Consider the following 19,028-nt stretch of genomic DNA (forward strand, 5'->3'; position numbering starts at 1 on the left):
ACTTAAAATTATGGAAGCAGAAAGATGAAGGTCATATTTTTGTTAAAACAATTATATTAAATCTTCTGTACAAAATGTATGATATTTAGGCTTATTGCCCTTTTAACAGTGGGACTGGGAATAGTTTTGACAAATGAACTTGAACTAGTTATGCATTATAAGTAATATGGGTGGAGTTTTGCTCCATAAAAAACAATGAAAAAAATAAAAATACAAAAATTCTAAAATAATAACTAAAATAAATAATATTTTAAAAATACAATTTTTACAACTCGCTTTAAACATGAAAAAATTAAACACACAAGTATTCACATTTTTCTCTATACTCAATGTCCCCTGCACTTTTAATGAAACGTAAACTCACACATTTTTCCGGCAAGTGTGTTCACTAGAGGTTTTCATGTGTCAATGTGAATAAATCTAGATTTAAATTCAAAGAGACATGATAGTCTATGCATGACATGACGTTTTATTCGATGTACCCATTATGGAGCGCTAAACACTCTCATGTAATGTATGTTCCATTCATACTCAAAGCCAGAGGACTCTCCCTCCCAGAAAGTTCAAAACAGACTCGTAGAAGTAATAACTTATGACGTTCCAGGAAATCCCTTATTTGGACAAAGCCATCCAGAGTTCTGCAGAGCTAATAGGTAGAGTGTGACGTCCAGCTCCCCCTCTCTGAATGTAATCTTGTCTAAACACACCCTGGCTAACCCTACTCATTAGGCTTGTTCGACTTGAACCGGCACTGCACAGACCAGTCGGTTTATGACATTAAAGTACCGCGAGCGCAATTCAAAAGCTTAAAGGGATACTTCAGGATTTAGCATTAAGCTTTGTATTAGTAGAAAACCTGTAGTATTTTCGAATTACCATGCTTTCCACCCTCATATCCCCCTGAGAGGAGAGATTTATGTATTTTTTGTCTGGAAAAAATCCTCCGATGACGCAAAAATCATCATTTTGCGTCATCGGAGGATTTTCTGTCCAGAGGCTAAAGACTACAGCCAGTAGAAGGCGTTGTTCCGCATGTTTTCAGCCCGCCCATAGAGGGCGGGATCTCACTCACAGAATGTACACAGTGTCAGCCGTCTTTCTTTGGAAGCTAAGCTAGCAGGCTCTTGTTCTGTGGAGAAAGCTGAGTAAGTAGGGGTTACCATCCTCCTTTTCCCTGACTTGTCCGGCGGGCGAGATCGTTCAAAATGTCCGGGATTCGGCTTTTGCTTTCTGCGGTCGCCATTCATTGTTTACATGCACACCTCTTGTTTCAATCTAACTGAATTCATTCCGATTGGTGAATCTGAATATAGTGTTTACATGAACGCTAAACAAGTGATCGGTTGATGTGCGTTTTAACATTGCTAAGAAAATTCCCGCTCCTACGTGAGAGATGCGAGACCGGCGCGTCTCAGTAATGACGCCACCGGCCTCGCGCCGTTCTACCGCGGCCGTCAGCCTCGTCCTGCTCGCCACAGTAAACATAATGAATGGCGACTGTAGAACGCAAAAGCCGAATCCCGGACATTTTGGGCGATCCCGAAATCCCAGGCAGACTCGTCACGGAGACTCACTGGTAGCTTAACCTTGTTTTAAACTGCGCTCTCTTACCAGTAGGCGTGGCCTCCTAGGGCAGCGAAGCAAGTGCATTCTGGAAGTTGTTGTCTTTCATCCACATGAGGCAAAAATACATTTTCTGGCTTTTCTCAGTCTAGAAAGAAATTTCTTCACATTTCTTCTACATAAATGACCTATTTTAAATCCACATTCATCTTTCCAGAGGTGAAGTATCCCTTTAAGGAGCCGTCTGCTCTCTATTCGCTCTCGCGGTATTTTGATGTCATTCACTGTGCAGCGCCGATTCAAGTCGAACGAGCCTATAACCATATCCCTCCACCCATTAGATCAACAGAGGTGGAGCTGGACTAGATCAAGCTCCACCCACTACATCCAGAGAGGGGGAGCTGGACGTCATTTGGCTCTGCAGTGAGCACCACTTGGAATAAAAAGGGGAAATGTTTTGACTGACGAAACATGAAGAAAATAAACACAGAGTTGCGACAATATATGGTTTATGTGTGTTTTTCAAGCCATTCTGTGGTATTTTCATAACAACAAAGTATAAAAATGCAGTGCTATTATAGCCTTTATTACAGTATAGAAACTATAACATGCTGCATATTTTCTGCCTTATTCTGTGAAACCAAAAAAAATCCTCATCAAGTGTTAGTGTCTTTAAAAACACATGCTATAATTTTTTTTTTACATTCCATAAAATCCATGATGACTTAATGGACAAGTGTTTGCAGTACATAAACCAATCATAAAATTGTCGTTAGGAAAATATTTGAGATATTATTTCCAATTATTATAACATGATAGAACACAAATTGTTGGTTATTGTTCAGCATTGTATTTGATTCCTTAGCCAGCTACAAGCAAGAGATCAAAATTAAAACCTGTCAATTAGTCAAAGGTCAGAAAAAATTATGTATTACACTTGACATTTCTGTCCTCCTCACTTCTGAAATGATGGCTACTCCGCTGGCCTTATTGCAATGCATTCAGGGATTGTTTTCTACAAATTTGGTCTAAAGGAGGCATGTCAGAAGACAGAAAAATCACGCTGCCTACCTTTCTCAACAGCCTTTCATGTAGTAAGTGCGCCTACTACGCCTTAAAACACTTCCGCTGTGTGATTCGCATACTTGATACAATCGAACTCGTTTCTAACGCAGAGAGATATGCATTCAGACAAAAAAAAAAGCACGCACATTCGCTCAGCATGAAAGAAGCATCTCAATAGACAACTGAAGAGGATTAAATGAGTTTCCTCAGGGCTGGAAAACTGTCTAATGGCTTTTATAGCAGTCTTAAAGTGAGAAAGCGTCCTACATTTCCGCATCAGAGACAAAAACACAGAGAGACAAGTATTCGCCATCAATCTCCTGCGAGAGCATCATTAGTGATGTATCAGCAACACGCATCTTTGCGTTCGTCGTGATGAATACACCCGGCGCTTTGTTTTTATGACATCTTCCCTTGTTTGCGTCGCCCACTTGCAACACAAACCTGCTCTAATCGTGCAGGCAGTCGAGACAAATTACGACCCGACAGATAATGAATGTGCGACCTCTGCTCTGCCGAGGCAGGGAGGTCTTAGTGCGTATACACACGCTTTTCAGAGCGTAAACACATGCGCATACACACATTCAGGCCTTGATTTTTCAAGCAGACATGTATTCTGTGCCATTAAGGACTTAATTACAGGCTCTATTAAAAAAATTGCCACATTCACACACCAAAAAGCCATGGGTGCTGGCAGAAAGACGTGAGCAGACTTTCAATGCGGTACGAGTTGTGTCCATCCTTAATTAGTGTGTGTGTGTGTGTGTGTGTGTGTGTGTGTGTGTGTGTGTGTGTGTGTCCCCGCAATGAGTCACAGTGACATGCCCACAAGCTAAGCAGACCTTGACCTGTACTTTTCAGCACCATCACAGGGGTATGGATATATAGAATAACAAATCGTTATCTTTAATTCAGTTATGGAACAAACTGTGTTCGAGGTGAGATGTTAATTCCCATTAGCAGGACGGACCAGCTGAGAACAAAGACACTGCTTGCACATAATACACATGCAATTATTACCAAAACACATTTGCCTTTCACACATTGTGAAGCTACTGCTATTGCTCATACTTACAATTAGTTGTCTGAATAAAACACTAAGTAATTAACTTTGGTGTATAACTCGTTCTGCACAGTTTGTGATACTTCAAATGAAGTGGTACTTTTTTAAAAGTAATTAGGCTTTACCTGCAGGATGATAAAACAGACCAGAAGAAATCCCATGAACTGACGTTTAAGGATGAAGCTGAGTCATATAGAACAGAGCTTTTCTCACAATGAACAGAAATTAAGGACTGACTTGCAAGTTTCAATTTGCAAATAATGTTTAATTCAACTCAATGTGACTTAAGTGACAATAAAAAATTATACTACCGTTTAAAAGTTTGGGGTCAGCAAGAAAGAAATTAACCATTTTATTCAGCAAGGATGCATTCATTTGTCAAATGGGACACTAAAGACATGTATAATCAGTGCTGTAACTTTGTTTTAAAAAGTGGGTTGAGCACTTGAATAATATTACGATGTCCAGAAATCAATTTCAATAGTAGGCTACACAGAGTTTAATGTATCAACGCATGTTTAATGTGATAGTTTCATTCTTACATCTACGATAATACAATTTATTGTTAGTCCTGAGATACTTCACGTTAGTGAATAAATACATAGATATGCCATCAGCATTCTTCCCTAATTCTTCCCTAATGGTCTGATGGTAGAACTTTTGTTAAGTGTGTCAGAGGTACCGGTAATCCGCCATCGTATAGTTTTTTTCCCCTCATTAAAATCAAAGATGTTCACTCAATGAACACTCAGCATGATTTGATAAACAACACATTCCAGCACCAGATTGCCTCTTATTTAGGACAAATTAATGTCAACTGGATATGTTTCACTCGCATTAGGTATATATCCGTGCAGCGAGATGTTTCAAAAAAGTGGTGGGGACAATATCGATCCTGGCAAAAAGTGGTGGAAATTACGCCTGTAATGTTACTAAAGATTTCTATTTGAAGCAACCGTCACGTCTGTTTGTGTCAACCTAATGTTGATGAGTCTCATGCTTGTCACATTAAGTCCACTGAAGGCGAGCTGGAGTTGCGAACCCAATTGCAGTTTATTAAGTTGCATTTGTCTTTAACAAAATACAAAAATAAACTTGACTTGACTTGACTTGACAAGCATGAGACCCACCAAAAGCAGACTGACATAAAGCTTTCTATTCATCAAAAAATCCTGAAAAAGCTAAATTTCCACAAATATATTACACAGCACAACTGTTTTCAAGATTGATAATAATAATAATAAGAAATGTTTAATTGATGATAATAAGAAATATTAGAATGTTATCTGAAGGATCATGTGACCCTGAAGACTGGAATAAGGATGCTGAAAATTCAGCTTTGCATCACAGGAATAAATTATATTTTAAAATATATTGAATTAGAATCCAGTTTTGAATGCCAAAGAATACATGTAATGACAAAATGTAGACTACATTACATGCTTGAATGCACTATACTGTAAGTCACTTTAGATAAAACTTTCATGTATACATCCATTCAATGTGTGCCTTTTCATCAGACAGATGTTTACCCAAATATGACAATTAAAATAGAAGATGCTTTCCAGATGACGCACGTCTTTATGCATCTATAGACATTTTTAAGGGGAACTATTATTAAGATGGATGACGCAGTTGAAAAGCTGACTGACATAAATATATTCATATTACACAGCCATGCACATCTCATTATGACTTGGCAATGAAAAAACAAATGCCAGCATTTCCAAAATGCAATGGTTTTGTATACAGTAACTAACTGTCATGGTTTTTACAATGTGATAAACACAATCGTCCAAGTGAATCAGCGCAGTTTACCTGCACAAACCCCCTCAGAGCAACAAGCAACTTCTACACGGACAGGAATAGACATTTTTGAGGTTTAATAAACAACAGCTTTGTCTGGTGGCATGAGTCACTCCGCTGAAGTCTTAAGGAACGAGAAAGGAGCTGACTTGGCTCTTAAAATAGAACCATCCCGTCTGCCGAACGGAGAGCTGTCACAAGAAATTATGGGGAGACTTCACGATGAGGAACCAACAATGGAACAGCTGGAAATGCTTTTTAATGATGTTGAAAGTTGTTTTGGAGAAAGACAAAGAGTGAGAGATGAAAAGACAGATGAGAGACTAAAATAGATAGATTAAATAAAGATTGTGAAGTATGGAAAACAACAATAAATTCTGAGCAACAAACTGAGATAAAAGTTTTCCTGCAAACACAAGCATGTTTTCCAGAAATGTTCCCTTCACCCATTAGGGGACATGTTCCCTTAACGGACAGTTATTTAGGGGTTATTCAATCAACTGGCTGTGTGTCCAGGCAGTAATGCCTTTTTTTGGTGCACTACACTGTTGCTATAGTATTAAAGTAGGTGTCAGGGTGATACCAAGTGAGATCAACTGAGAGCAGCAATTAGGATGTACAAACAGAGAACAGTTTTTAAACATAAATTTAAACATTGACATAAACAGAAGCTCAACCAAACTTGCTTGATGTGCGAGAACAAACTTCATTGGTTCTTGCTGAAGCTCAAACGTGCTGCGTAACAAGAGAATGAACCTCATTGGTTCTGGCTGAAGCTCAAACATGCTGTCGTGAGAAATCACACCTGCCCTAGGCTCTCTAAACAGCAAAAAAAGAATCTGAGCGCAACCTGAGCTTGATAGCCAATAAGAAAACTTAAAGGATTATCTGACATGTTTTGAAAAGAACGCTTTGGAATGTTTTGGGAAAATGCTAAAGCAATGAGGAGGTGGAGGTGGTTGCTACAAATGCTACATTCCATTCAAAATCTGTGGGATATTATGTGGAATATGTCTCATATTCCAACAATAAAGAGGTTCCATTGCTAAACACTTGTATAAAGAAATAAATTGGAATACTAGCATTTGCTTTAGAGGTGTTTGGATATCAACAATCTCCTGGGGCCAAATTACAGAAACATTCGAACTTTAGGCTGGAATACACTACATGACTTTTGCCCATATTTTTGCCCCAATTTACAGTTTGGATATTTTGAAAATTCAGAGCCAGTCCGCAAATTTTTCCTACAAATGAAACGCTATCTAAAGAGGAATGATCGGATGTTATTTTTCAACAAGACAATGTTCCTGTCCAAACTGCAAAGACAACCAAGAAGTGGCTTGAGAACAAGTCCATCAGGCTCATGTTTTGGCCTGGTCAGAGTCCAGATTTAAACCCTATAGTGAATACTTGGTCTCACATTAAAATCAAATAAACTAGAAAGAGATTTTTCAACTACTCATGAACAGCTTGAAGCCATCAACATTGAGAGAAACAATACTGACTCTTCTTCCTGTAAAAAGCTGTCTGCAAGTTAGGGTATTCCGTGCTAAGTTACTTCTAACAATTATTGCTAATTTCCTGACCAGTAATTTGTGATTAAAGTGGGTAAGACCATTAAAAGACCACTAAATATTTTGCCATTTTTGGTAGTATACATTACTTCCCAGACATTCCATGACCCGACACAACGAGCGCCGACAAACGCCAAGAGATGCCTACAGGGGTCACACACTTTTCGGACAAAACCCGACAAAGTTCAGAGTGTGATCTACTGACGACGCGCAAATTAAAGAACACAGATGCAGTCTGATCATTTCCATAATGACCAGCGCAATCAACCAAGGGCAGTGCAAATTAGCCTCATGTTTTTTTGGGCGGTAAATAATGGGACAAATACCAGTAAATTGACTAGCGCAAACCTTAGTAAATCACCTTGCGTGATTCATTTAAAAAATCTCCTCCCATAAATTTTCCGTCTGAAAGGGAAACTCCAAAAAGATCGGAAAGGTCCGTCCACGTCTTTTCAGCGCTAATTCTTCACTGTGTGTCTTTAGTAAATCCTGACAGTAGCTTTTTTAACGCCAAAAGAGCGTTTGCACTGGCACAAGCTGTTAGTAAATCTGGCCCAAAGGGTCTGTTGATGTCTGTTGGTGCAGTGTGAATTGGCCTTCAGACTAAGGATGGCACGATTCTGTAATATGGCCTTTGGCAACTAAACTGCAAGGTTCAGTAATGCTATACAGTGCTAACATTTGTTATGCGGGTGTAATATTGTCAACAGAAAAGCTTCATGCTTTGCTGTGCCTGTAACAGATTTTCTTAAGGGTCGTTCACACAGAACCCTTTTCCATTCCACTAGGCTACTTTACCATTGTTTTTCAATGTAAGCACTAGACGGAAGAAGTCTTGAAAAGCATCTCGCACATGACAAAGCGTTCTAAAAACTCAAGTTGAAAGATCAACTTTTAAAAAACGCATCTCTATACCTTGTGCTTTGTTTTGTTCCATTGACCAGCGTTTTTGCTGTTAAAAAGCGTGTTTGCTGTTACTCACTGATGCATTTTATTTTCTTAAAGACCATTTTTAGATGTTAAAATACATCCAATACATCCATTTAAATGAGTGAATGAGTCCAGCGGAAGTTATAAAAATGGCTAACAGCAGCTTTAAATGATTACACACATTGTAGGCACTTCTCATACTTTGTTCAAACATCTGTAATGATTTTCAGTGCAAAACATCACATAAGAATCTTGATTCTATCTGGTTTAATTTTACGTCTGGCACGCATCAGTAAAAAAACACTGAAAAAATGTTGCATGAGGTAGAGATGAGGACTGGAGTGATAGGATCTGTCAGCAGATCGGAGTCATTGCACAAATAATAAGGGAAGATTGTTTAAAGAATGCCAAAGTACATTGTGTCCTTTCTGTGAACAGAACAGTTGTGTCTGCGTGTGTTTAGCATGAGCAGGTAATGGGAGGCTGCTCACACCATGACGCCTTCAGAGAGACAGCAATTATCGCTGAGATTTGGAAGTTGACTGCAGACGTGCTTGTTTTGCACAATTCAGAGCTTTACATCTAATTGATTGTTTTACTGTGAAATAAGACAAAAAATTACAAGACTCAAACAAACAAGACTCAAGTGACCAAATGAAAAAGTGATAGCAAGACAAATGTTCTAAAACTAAAACTAACCAAAATTAAATAATCTTTACAAAAACTTGATCAAAGACAACACCACATGTATCCGTAGTGGAGAAGTTAGAGCAATGTTGATTATAAATATATATATACAGTCCAAAATCTTAATAAAAATAGCTCACTCTTAAGTTAATTGACTACGATGGAATTCATCATTCACTTTGAAGGCAGCTCCTATGTAGCCAGCAAGGCAGTTCACTAGGGTTTGGAAAAGAGAACAGTCAAAGAAATGCAGTAAATACTGCAAATATAGCCACTTCACATATACGCTTTATAATCCCTTATGAAATTCAAACCTTCCTTAATTCAACCCAACAGCTGCATCAGCAAATATCTTTTTGGCATGGAATGCAGTCTTTCAGATTTAAACAAGTCACTCTTTATCCAGGGATATGCCAAATGCAAACATCAAACTGAAAACAGAGTTTAAGGTGATTTGTAGAACGTCTTGTCTAAGGTTGGCCACTATTGCTGGGCGGACTCAAATCTCTAGGGACCTTACATTGAGCAAAGTGTACCACAGTTATCAAAAATAGTGGATTTACCATGGTATGTATGGATTAGACCATGCATGCATACATATGGATGTAATATTTATGATAGGCCTATCTCACAATACAGATTGGCTGTGTCTGAAACCAAAGGCATCTTCTTGAAGTGTACTATAACACTTAGTTATAGCACTTAGTTAGGAAGACATTTTGAAGAATGTCAATAATCAAACAGTTACCCCGTTGGTCCATCAACTGTCTGGTTACCGACATTCTTCAAAATATCTTCTTTTGTGTTAAGCAGAAGAAAGAAATTCATACAGGTTTGAAACAACTTGAGGGTGAGTAAATGATGACAGAATTTTCATTTTGAAGTGAATTATTCCTTTAATAATTCTTTCCTACCAAAACCGCTGAATCACACGCACAGGATTGTATAATCACGAGGCTATGCTGCCTTGATCATATTACAACAATAAAAGTAATTTTTAAAGGTCAGATCTACAGACACTTTTACAGAGGACCAGAGAGGGCAGGGTTTTCAGCCAGTGTTTCAAAAAAGTCATTGTTTCAAACCAGAGAATAGTGTGGTAATATAATACCTGAGGTGAGTGAGTCAAAGATGACTGTGGCAGGGGAAAACCTTCCTAGATGGGAGGTTTGATGAGAAAGAAACCTTAGGAGGTTTCTTAAGTCTCTCCTCAGAAAAGAGTGAATCCTGTAACCATTGAGTTTCTGCTTCAATAAGTAACTGAGGGAAGGTTTGCTAGCCAAAATAAACCTGAACTGAAAACTGAAAATCAATGTCAATATTGTGCAGAGAACTACTTAATCTTCTTTGATCGTTTTTGAAAAACAGTGCTGTCAGAAAGCACCCCATTGATTTCTGCTCATTCCCTGAGCTGCAAAGTCATACTAGCCGTATTTCTGGAGAATTCACGAAGATGGTTATTTTGCAAATAAGAACCTGAAAATGACCCTAAACTGGGTTAGGTTATCTTGAGAGATTGTCATGTGTGAAAACTAAACATGTAAAGCAATGCATCTCAACTGGTTTGGCTAACCCTAACCAAACACATTAACCCAACAAATTTGCTTAGCCTGTAATTCTTTTTTTACATCTTTAAAATCAAATATTCACTGAATTATGCATTAGGTACAGCTGACTTCCTTTACAATCCAATCCATATTTACTTGTTGTCAACTGCACAATAAATATCACTTTGTTTGCCATTCTTTATTCTATTCTATCAGGAGAAAAAACCTAGAGATTTGTATCATTTTGGCCCTTCCTTTGAGCACTGTGATGCTCATTGAAGCAAAATGGAAAAAATGGCGCAAAGCCCAGAAACATCTAAGATCAGACCATCCTAACAAATTGAGCAACTGAACAAGAGGAGCAATTGTTAAAGAAATGAACAAGACAGCAGCTACAACCCTGACAGAACCGCAGAGCTTATTGGGTGAAATGAGAGAAACTATCCGACATCACCAATCGTTCCAACACTTCAAAACAGATTCTGTTTGAGAGCGGCTAGAAAGAAGCGACTTCTGGGAGAGGCTAATATTAAGTCAAACCTGAAGTTTGCTACAAGACATCTCACAAACCCGGCAATCTTTTGCAGCCTGATGACACTAACACTGAGCATTCTGGTCTGAAAGTGAAGTACTATATTTAGTGCAAACCAAACCGCCCACGCAACACCATTCTGAACCAATGAGCATGATGGTCAGCAAACAGAGAAATGTGTTCAGAGCAAAATCATCCTCCAAAAGCACAATGACCCCCAAGCACAGCACAAACTACGGCTCGGCTTCAAAACATATAGTCGCCTCGCTGTTTGCTGCCAACAGTTACAAGCTGTGAATGCGTAGCTAAGAATGTGTCTTTGTGTAGCTAAAAATCTGCATTTTTATGTATGTATTGTTGAAATAAATTGATATTGCTTTTCAACAAGGATGCACTAAATGAATCAAAAGTGATAGTAAAGACATTTAAATTGTTACAAAAGATTTCTATTTCAAATAAATGCTAGCCTATAATAAAATAATTTCAATTCATCAAAGAATCTTGACAACAAAATGTATCACAATTTCAACATTGATAATAATAATGTTTCTTAAGCAGCAAATCAGCATATTATAATGATTTCTGAAGGATCATGTGACACTGAACACTAGAGTAATGATGCTGATAATTCAGCTTTGCATCACAGGAGTAGATTACATTTTAAAATTAGATTTAGAAATCTCTATATTAAAAAAAGGAAAAAGTTTTAAATTGTAATAATTTTGGAACATATTACTCATTTTACTGTATTTTTCATGGCAACCAAGTTGTAAAATTGGAACTTAACACAGAATTTTTTCCCCACACAAAATCCATACTAACATGCATAAAAAGTCTATAATTCTAAAAGTCTAAAATTATTTTTGTAGTAATCAACATTTTGCCACAAGTGCAGTTGATCATCATTTGTATTAAACCTGGAATATTCCTTTAAATATTTTTTTTTTCCACTAGTCTTATCTTCACAATGTACGGTTGTCTCCACAAAGGATGCATATAGTTCTGCCTTAAAAATCTGCCTTAGGAAGATACATTAGTCTAAGGACGCCGTCCATATTGTAAGCATGCCTATGATGTATTAAAATGCTGCCAATGTAGACAGCTCAAGAGGTTTTGAAACAGAGTCTATTAAATAGCTTGAGAAAAGGTTAGTATTCTGGAAAGGACCAGCTAGACTTCACAAGCTTCAATCCAATTGAATTTGGGGTATGACTTGCTGAAATTGCAGTCCAGTGATGCGCTACATCTAATTTGGAGAAAATTATTTTAGCATTAAAATCAGGAGGTGTAACGGGAAAATAGTTCAATGGAGGGAGTACTTTCCGAAGGCTCTGAATGTCAACCACCACATCATTGTTGAGTAAAATACCTGAATATAATTCAACCAAAAGAAGATTTGGTTTAGAACACAGATCTAAACATCAGAATGAAAAGTTCTCTCTCTCACACACACTTCAGCCTCAAAGTTTTCCAGAAAAGATCTAAAGTCAACATCATTTTGAGAGTGATGTGCTTTCCTGAATCTGATGTAAGACATTCCAAACCCCCCGGAGGACAAGGATGAAGAGATTTTTACAAGGAGTTTATTTGAAATACGAACTCTTTGTGCCTATGAGGAACCATTTCTTCCTAACTGCTGGAGCTCAGCATTTTCTCTGATGCAAAATTTCATCTAATGCTTCCAATCACCCAGTCTTGGTAAACTGCCATGATGAAATCCTGTTGACAGCACTGAAGTGTCACAAACAAAGACGGCAATCAGCTAGCTGCTATTTCAGCCACACTTTATATTAAAATGTCCCTGTTTCTGTGTTTTTATCTAAGTGCTGAGTAATACTAAACAACAATGTGCATAATTATTTTGTGTAGGTACTTATAATTATTAGAAGTGCTTGCTAATGCAAATTTTTCCACATTTGCTTTATTTTCCAGTTCTTTAAATTTAGTAAACAATTAATGGGATCTTCTTAAGCTTTTGTACATTTTCAACTTTTCTTTAGTATGTAATGTTGCTGCTTAAGCATGAAGAAGATCAGCAAAGTTACAAAGCACAAACTCTATATCTCTATATAAGTAGGCAATGTTTCTGAACTCCCTGAAACGCCTCCATTGTAGTCTTGATTTTTTTTCTGAGAACTTACAAAATTCTTTATTTAAATAAGTCCTGCCCAAGTAATATCCAAAAAAGGGCCAAAGAGTTGTGTTAGAAGTTTGTTGAAAATCTGGGTTATGGTAAGGGGAATGACATTTCCAAAACATGTTCAAAGCGGTTGACCAATCACAACACACTGGTCCAGCCGACCAATCAGAGCACATTGCGCATTTCAGAAGGAGGGGCTTCATAGAGACCAGACCTAAACAAAGGAGTGTTTCCTGTAAAGTGACGTAACTTCACTTCCATAGTACGATGCATCGTTGAAGAAATCAACTAGCTAGTCACGACTGTTTCCCGAAACCGTATTGTCGGAAATTGGTCGTTCAACCACGTTGGTTAATAATATCAGGTACGTGGTGGAGTAATAACTTCTATTAATGAATCTGTTTGAGACTGAATTAATGCTAGATGTTTTGCTATAAATTACGGACATGGCATCATTCTGAGGACTATGTCTCATTTTTCTCAGTTATTTTGCTGTATTTCCAGATTAAATTTAGGCTTGTTCTTACGTACTAAAGCATGTACATACATGCGCACTCTTTAAAAACGGTGCTTGACAAACTAAAAGACATAAATTACATTTGTATGTATTCTAAATAAAGGATACAGATTGTACTGAATGTCAGCTTGCTTATTTTGCTCAAGATAAAGATTTATTGAGTCCACATGTCATGCAAACCAAAAACTCTGCTTCTAAACACAGCTCAAGAGCTGTCGTTCCAACCACACAACTTTGCGATGCTGTTTGCGAATGTTCGTTAGAACGATGGTTTCGGGAAACACAGACTCGTTGAACTCTGCTGATAAAGACAGAACTTGCGAACATCGTTGGCTAACAATGCTTTTGGGAAACGCACCCCGAGTGATACTTATAGATTGGAAAGAGATGTGCTGCAACAATGTCATAGGTCCTCTTTAATAACCGTGCATTAAAATACACAAAAATATATTAAAGTTAAGTTTGCTCACAGCAGAAATTGTGTCAACAAAATATGTTTTTTGAACAGGGGTGTCTTAACTTTTGCACACTAAATGGACTAAAGTTGGTGGCACAGTGGATGCAGCAGACATACGACAATGGTCTAAAATTTGGCTAACAATTAGGCTGAATTGCTTTACACCTTCAGTGAGGAATTTCAGAGCTATAACCGACCTTCCACTTTGATCTGGTTCCTCGAGCAAGAGGGACAATGCATGATGCTGAACTCCTCAGCCTGGTGCATGGAATAGTCCGTACTGGCCACCACGATCCTGTCGCCAAATATCCAACCCTGAGGTTCGTCCGCTAGCTCCAGAATACTGCAGTTAGACAAGGTGTCTATGGAGATGGAGGCCTGTGGACGCACTGTTGGAGGACACAACACACATATTTAGCATGCACATATGGTCAATAACTGTCATTCATTCCCTATATAAAGATTTATATGCAGTGTTAGTCTAATCTGATCTGAGATCCATTAAAGATACATGAAATTGTTTCTGCATTTTCTACATGACCAGCCAAACACTTGAACAAAGAACTTAAGATCTCGTTTATTTTATTGATGATACTCATGATCTTGGAGTTCTAGTACATATTTTATGTATTTTTGTCCCTTAAAAGAGGAACTAAATTAATTAAAAGCAATGCATTTTGAAAGTATGATTAATAAAAAAAGTATATGCATGCTTCTTTATGCATGAGAAAATGAGTAAATGTAATCAATCAGTTCAAGTAATGGTCACAATCTGTCATAATGTGACAAGAATTCTTTAAAGCCTCTTTTACAGCAAAGACAACCAGATAGATCTGAATCAGATGGAGAAACTTCCAAGCTATGTGGCAGCATGTTATGAATTATAGAATGGCATATTATCAACTAGCCTGGGCTGAATTTACAGACAGACAATGGTTTAGATTAACACAAAACATTTTCAACCAATAAACAAGATGTGCCGAGCCATTTTGGGGAAATAAAACCTTGAAACATGTGACTGAAAAATCCAATACCTCGGGCATTTCTGTGACCTTTGAGTTCTGTTAAAATCATTGACATGAAGAGCACAAAATGTGACACTTGACAATAAAATGTCAGTTTTGGTGCACTCATGCACTCTAGATTATGTTCAGTGGGGAAAAAAATCAATGTAACAAAATTACAAAATGCGGGAAGTATATTTCTGAAGCTTTTTATCCATTTATTTTTGTCTAAACATAGACTGCAAAGTGCACACTTTATTTGACAAGTGTAAGAGCTGAAGTTGTTTGTAAACAGCTGGCATTTGCCAGAAATTGTCTGACAGTGCTGCCAAGGTCATCACAAATCCCTCTCTTGAGCTCTTGAGGTCATCACAATTCACTTATAAAGGACGTTAGAGCTTTCGCTTTTTACAAAAATCTCATTACGTTTGACAGAAATTACTTCTAAAATGAACGTCTTAGTCAATGTTAAACATAGAGAACAACCCATTTCAGTTGTGTAAACTGACATGTTTATGAAAAAAGCAAGGACATTCAGAGAGAAAAGAAATGTAGGACGGGATTTTATACTTTAAGAATAGATTGGTAATTTCCTTTGTAAGGACAGAGCATTTTATTTTAGTCCCAGGCTGTTTTAATATTTGTGACAAAACCAGTCATAAGTCGCAAGGGTATCTTTGCGGCAATAGCCAACAAAACATTGTATTGGTCAAAATTATCGATTTTTCTTTTATGCCAAAAATCATTAGGATATTAAGTAAAGATCATAATCCATGAAGACATTTTGTAAATTTCCTACCTTAAATGCATAAAAATATACTTTTGTGAGTGGATGCAGGAAAATCGCCAACAGAAATGGACAACTTTAAAGACGATTTTCTCAATACTTAGATTTTTTTGCACCCTCAGATTCCAGATCTTCAAATAGTTGTATCTCGGCCAAATATTGACCTACCCTAACAAACCATACGTAAATGGAAAGCTTATTTATTCAGCTTTCAGATTATGTAAAAATCTCAATTTTAAAAAATTTACCCATAAGACTGGTTTTGTGGTCCATGGTCACATTTAGGGAAATCCTGTCCATACCCAGCTAGGAAAAAATGATAATAGCACTGATGTTCATTTAGGCCTACTGAATTGGTGTACAGGAACTGTAAATAAATTACTGAATGGCCCTGCCCAGGCTATGTTCACATTGTCAGTTTTTGGGATTGACATTGAGAAATGTCCCATTTACACAGCAACTTACAGTGGCATCTTAAATACTGTCTGAACGTGACATATGAACGTGCAACGGGAGTCAAGTCCGAATTCTCTTACCAGTAACCACAGTGTCAGTGACCAAAGTAATATCAAAGCTCATACAACTGAAAAGTCTTGTCACTTTTGACACACAAGAGTCCAATCGAGCTACGAGTTCATTCGTCAAATCTTCATTAACCGACAACAGCTTTTATATCTGGGAGGAGAGCGGAGCAATTGAGTCAAGTGTAGCACACAAAACTGACAGCAGCCGCTCCGGTGGAGAACAGTGACTAAATCTAAAACCTTAATATCTCGGTCGATATAAGTTAATGAAACCACACATGAAAACCTGCAACACACGGCAGACACGCATTTGTGCAGCGTAGAGCAGCTCTCTCGCACTGAATGTCGTGACAGACCAGTGTCGTGCAGAGGTCTGTGCACGCCACTGCGACAGACAGACAAATGTTGTCCCCTGTTTCGGTTCACACAGCACAGGTTTTCGAGAATGCGGTTGTGAGTCCTGAAAAGTGTAAATTTGGTTATGGAATGCGATTGTCACTCTTGTAAATAATCGAACTGTGTGTGAACGTAACCATGTTACGGACTCGAATATAGGGCTGACAACCGTGTTCTACTGCGGTGTCTAAGATCCCAAACCCAAAATTAAAAATCAAAAAAAGAGAAATAATGCATCCAAGATGAATCTAAAAATACAAAAGACAAAAGACATCATAGCTGCTTGTAAACGTCACTAATGAAAATCTCAAGTACAATCCCAAAAGGTAGTAAAATATCAACTAATCATTGATGTATACAATATTTGATTTTATTAATTTATAACTTCATTTTGTGATTTGATTAACTTGATTTGATCTGCAGGGTCACAGTCATCTATCCTACACACAGCTCAAATTAAAACTCAAAGTTTCACAAATAATTTAAGTCAATAATAATATAATTTATGGCTGTTAAACAGAATAAAACAGATGGATGGGGAATATATATTGATCAAATAAGTGAAGACTTGGTGAGCATTAAATACTGATATTATTTGTCTGATTAGGCTAATGGTAGATGATTTCATTTTTTTGTGTCATTTTTACACATTTAAATCAGAAAACTCTTATCACCGTTTCTGCTGTACTGAACCTTCTAAAGCTTTAATGCGGATTGCACTTACAGTATGGGACATATACAATTGTTTGGCCAAATGTAACATCATAACCTGTTTGTTGAGACAATGAAAAGCAGCTACTGTATGCCATCTGACCCTATACATAGAGAAAGATATGCATACTGCTACCATTCACTTTCACTCTATGCAAAAGAGCAGCGTGAGGTACATTGTTCCTGAAATCTCCAATTGTGTTCCATGAAACAGTTATATGGGGTTGGAGTGACATGAGGGTGAGTAACTGACTGACTGAAAAACATACCAAGCTTGCCGCACAGGAAACGCACACGGTAGTTGTGGCAAATCCCATCCACCTGCTCTTTGTTGAGGCATACAAAGCCATAGTTCCTGTCAAACTTGGAGAAGACTTCTCCTGTCATGTTGGCAGGAATGCCGTCAAGAGTTTCAGCCTGAAGGCAAAGAAGAAAATTTGAAATACAGTGAAACAGTCATCTCTCACATTCAGTACCATTCAAAAGTTTGGGGTCACACTTTTTTTTTTTTATTCTGCAAGAATGCATTAAATTGATCAAAACAAATGCGACATTAAAGTCATTTATAATGAAACAAAATATTTGTATATTTCAAATAAATGCCGTTCTTTTTTAACTTTCTATTCATCAAAGAATCCAGAAAAAAAATCTATCATGGTTTCCACAAAAATATTAAGCAGCACATCTGTTTTCAACTTGATAATAAGAAATGAGCAAGTGAAAATTCAGCCTCTCCATCACAGAAATACAACGTATATTACATTTTAAAATATATTTAAATACAGATATAGTAATATTTTACATTTAACGGTTTCTACTGTAGTTTTTATTAAATAAATGCAGCCTTTTTAAAACATCTTACCACAAACTTTCGAACATTAGTGTAATGTGCACAAAAAGACGCCAAAACTGGAATGGCTGTGATTTATTGAAGTATGCACAATATATTAGCCAATACTACCATTGATTTTTAATTAGGCCAATGTTATTGTTTCTGGCTGCTTGATGCCTGATTTGTATTATATTGGCCATAATATAGTACAATATGTGAAAACTCTGTTTCACAGATTATTTAGTAAATATAGAAGCATTTAGTAAATGTGTAGTAAGCAATAAGTTAGTCTTCAATTAATCCAAACATACATTTACCTCAATATCAAGAGGGTTACTGCACAGACGCTCTGGAAAAGCTTTGTGGAGGTCGGACAGTTTCTCCCAGTCACCTGACCCCCTCTCGTCATCGCGGTCGAACCATTCTGTCCATTCAGCCTCTAAAAACCACACAAACAGACACTCAGATTAAAACTCAGGAGAACGCTGCCATCCCTCCAGCATTGCCCAACAAACAGGCTCTGTGTAGATATTAGTCTCATTTACATCTTTAATCTTCCTGCTTTGCAATTCTGCCTGTCAAAGCCTATTTATGCAGAGATAATTACAGTTCTCCCTCCCTGTTTTGCCGCCTGCACCGCCAAACCTACAGGGAATTCAGCCTACTTTGGTTGCATTGCATTCAAATCAAACCAAAGACAAAAAAAATACACCTATGCCATGCAATCGAAAAGACGTTCCTCCTTCGCTCTCCACTGTGATCAGGGCAGAAATCTCAAGTGTTCACGCTGTTTGGGGAATACTTGAAAATGATTAGGAGCTACAACAAATTATAAAGAGCCCTCCAATGCAAAAGAGCTCTCAGAATCCACTCCAAGAGTGTGGTGGAAAATT

At 37.5% G+C, this 19,028-nt stretch overlaps 1 protein-coding gene across 2 annotated transcripts in view; it reads right to left on the reverse strand.

The window, feature by feature from the left end:
* cemip (cell migration inducing hyaluronidase 1) overlaps positions 1-19,028 on the reverse strand; it is a 122,040-nt gene that overhangs the window by 27,988 nt on the left and 75,024 nt on the right. For both annotated transcript variants that reach the window (XM_079866509.1, XM_079866510.1), the window contains 3 exons: positions 18,453-18,574; positions 17,573-17,720; positions 14,079-14,270 (listed from right to left, as the gene is read on the reverse strand). In XM_079866509.1, coding sequence (XP_079722635.1) covers positions 14,079-14,270; positions 17,573-17,720; positions 18,453-18,574 — 462 coding nt within the window. The remainder of the gene's footprint in view (positions 1-14,078; positions 14,271-17,572; positions 17,721-18,452; positions 18,575-19,028) is intronic.

Source organism: Squalius cephalus (assembly GCF_949319135.1).
Source record: "Squalius cephalus genome assembly, chromosome: 3".
Taxonomy (NCBI): domain Eukaryota; kingdom Metazoa; phylum Chordata; class Actinopteri; order Cypriniformes; family Leuciscidae; genus Squalius; species Squalius cephalus.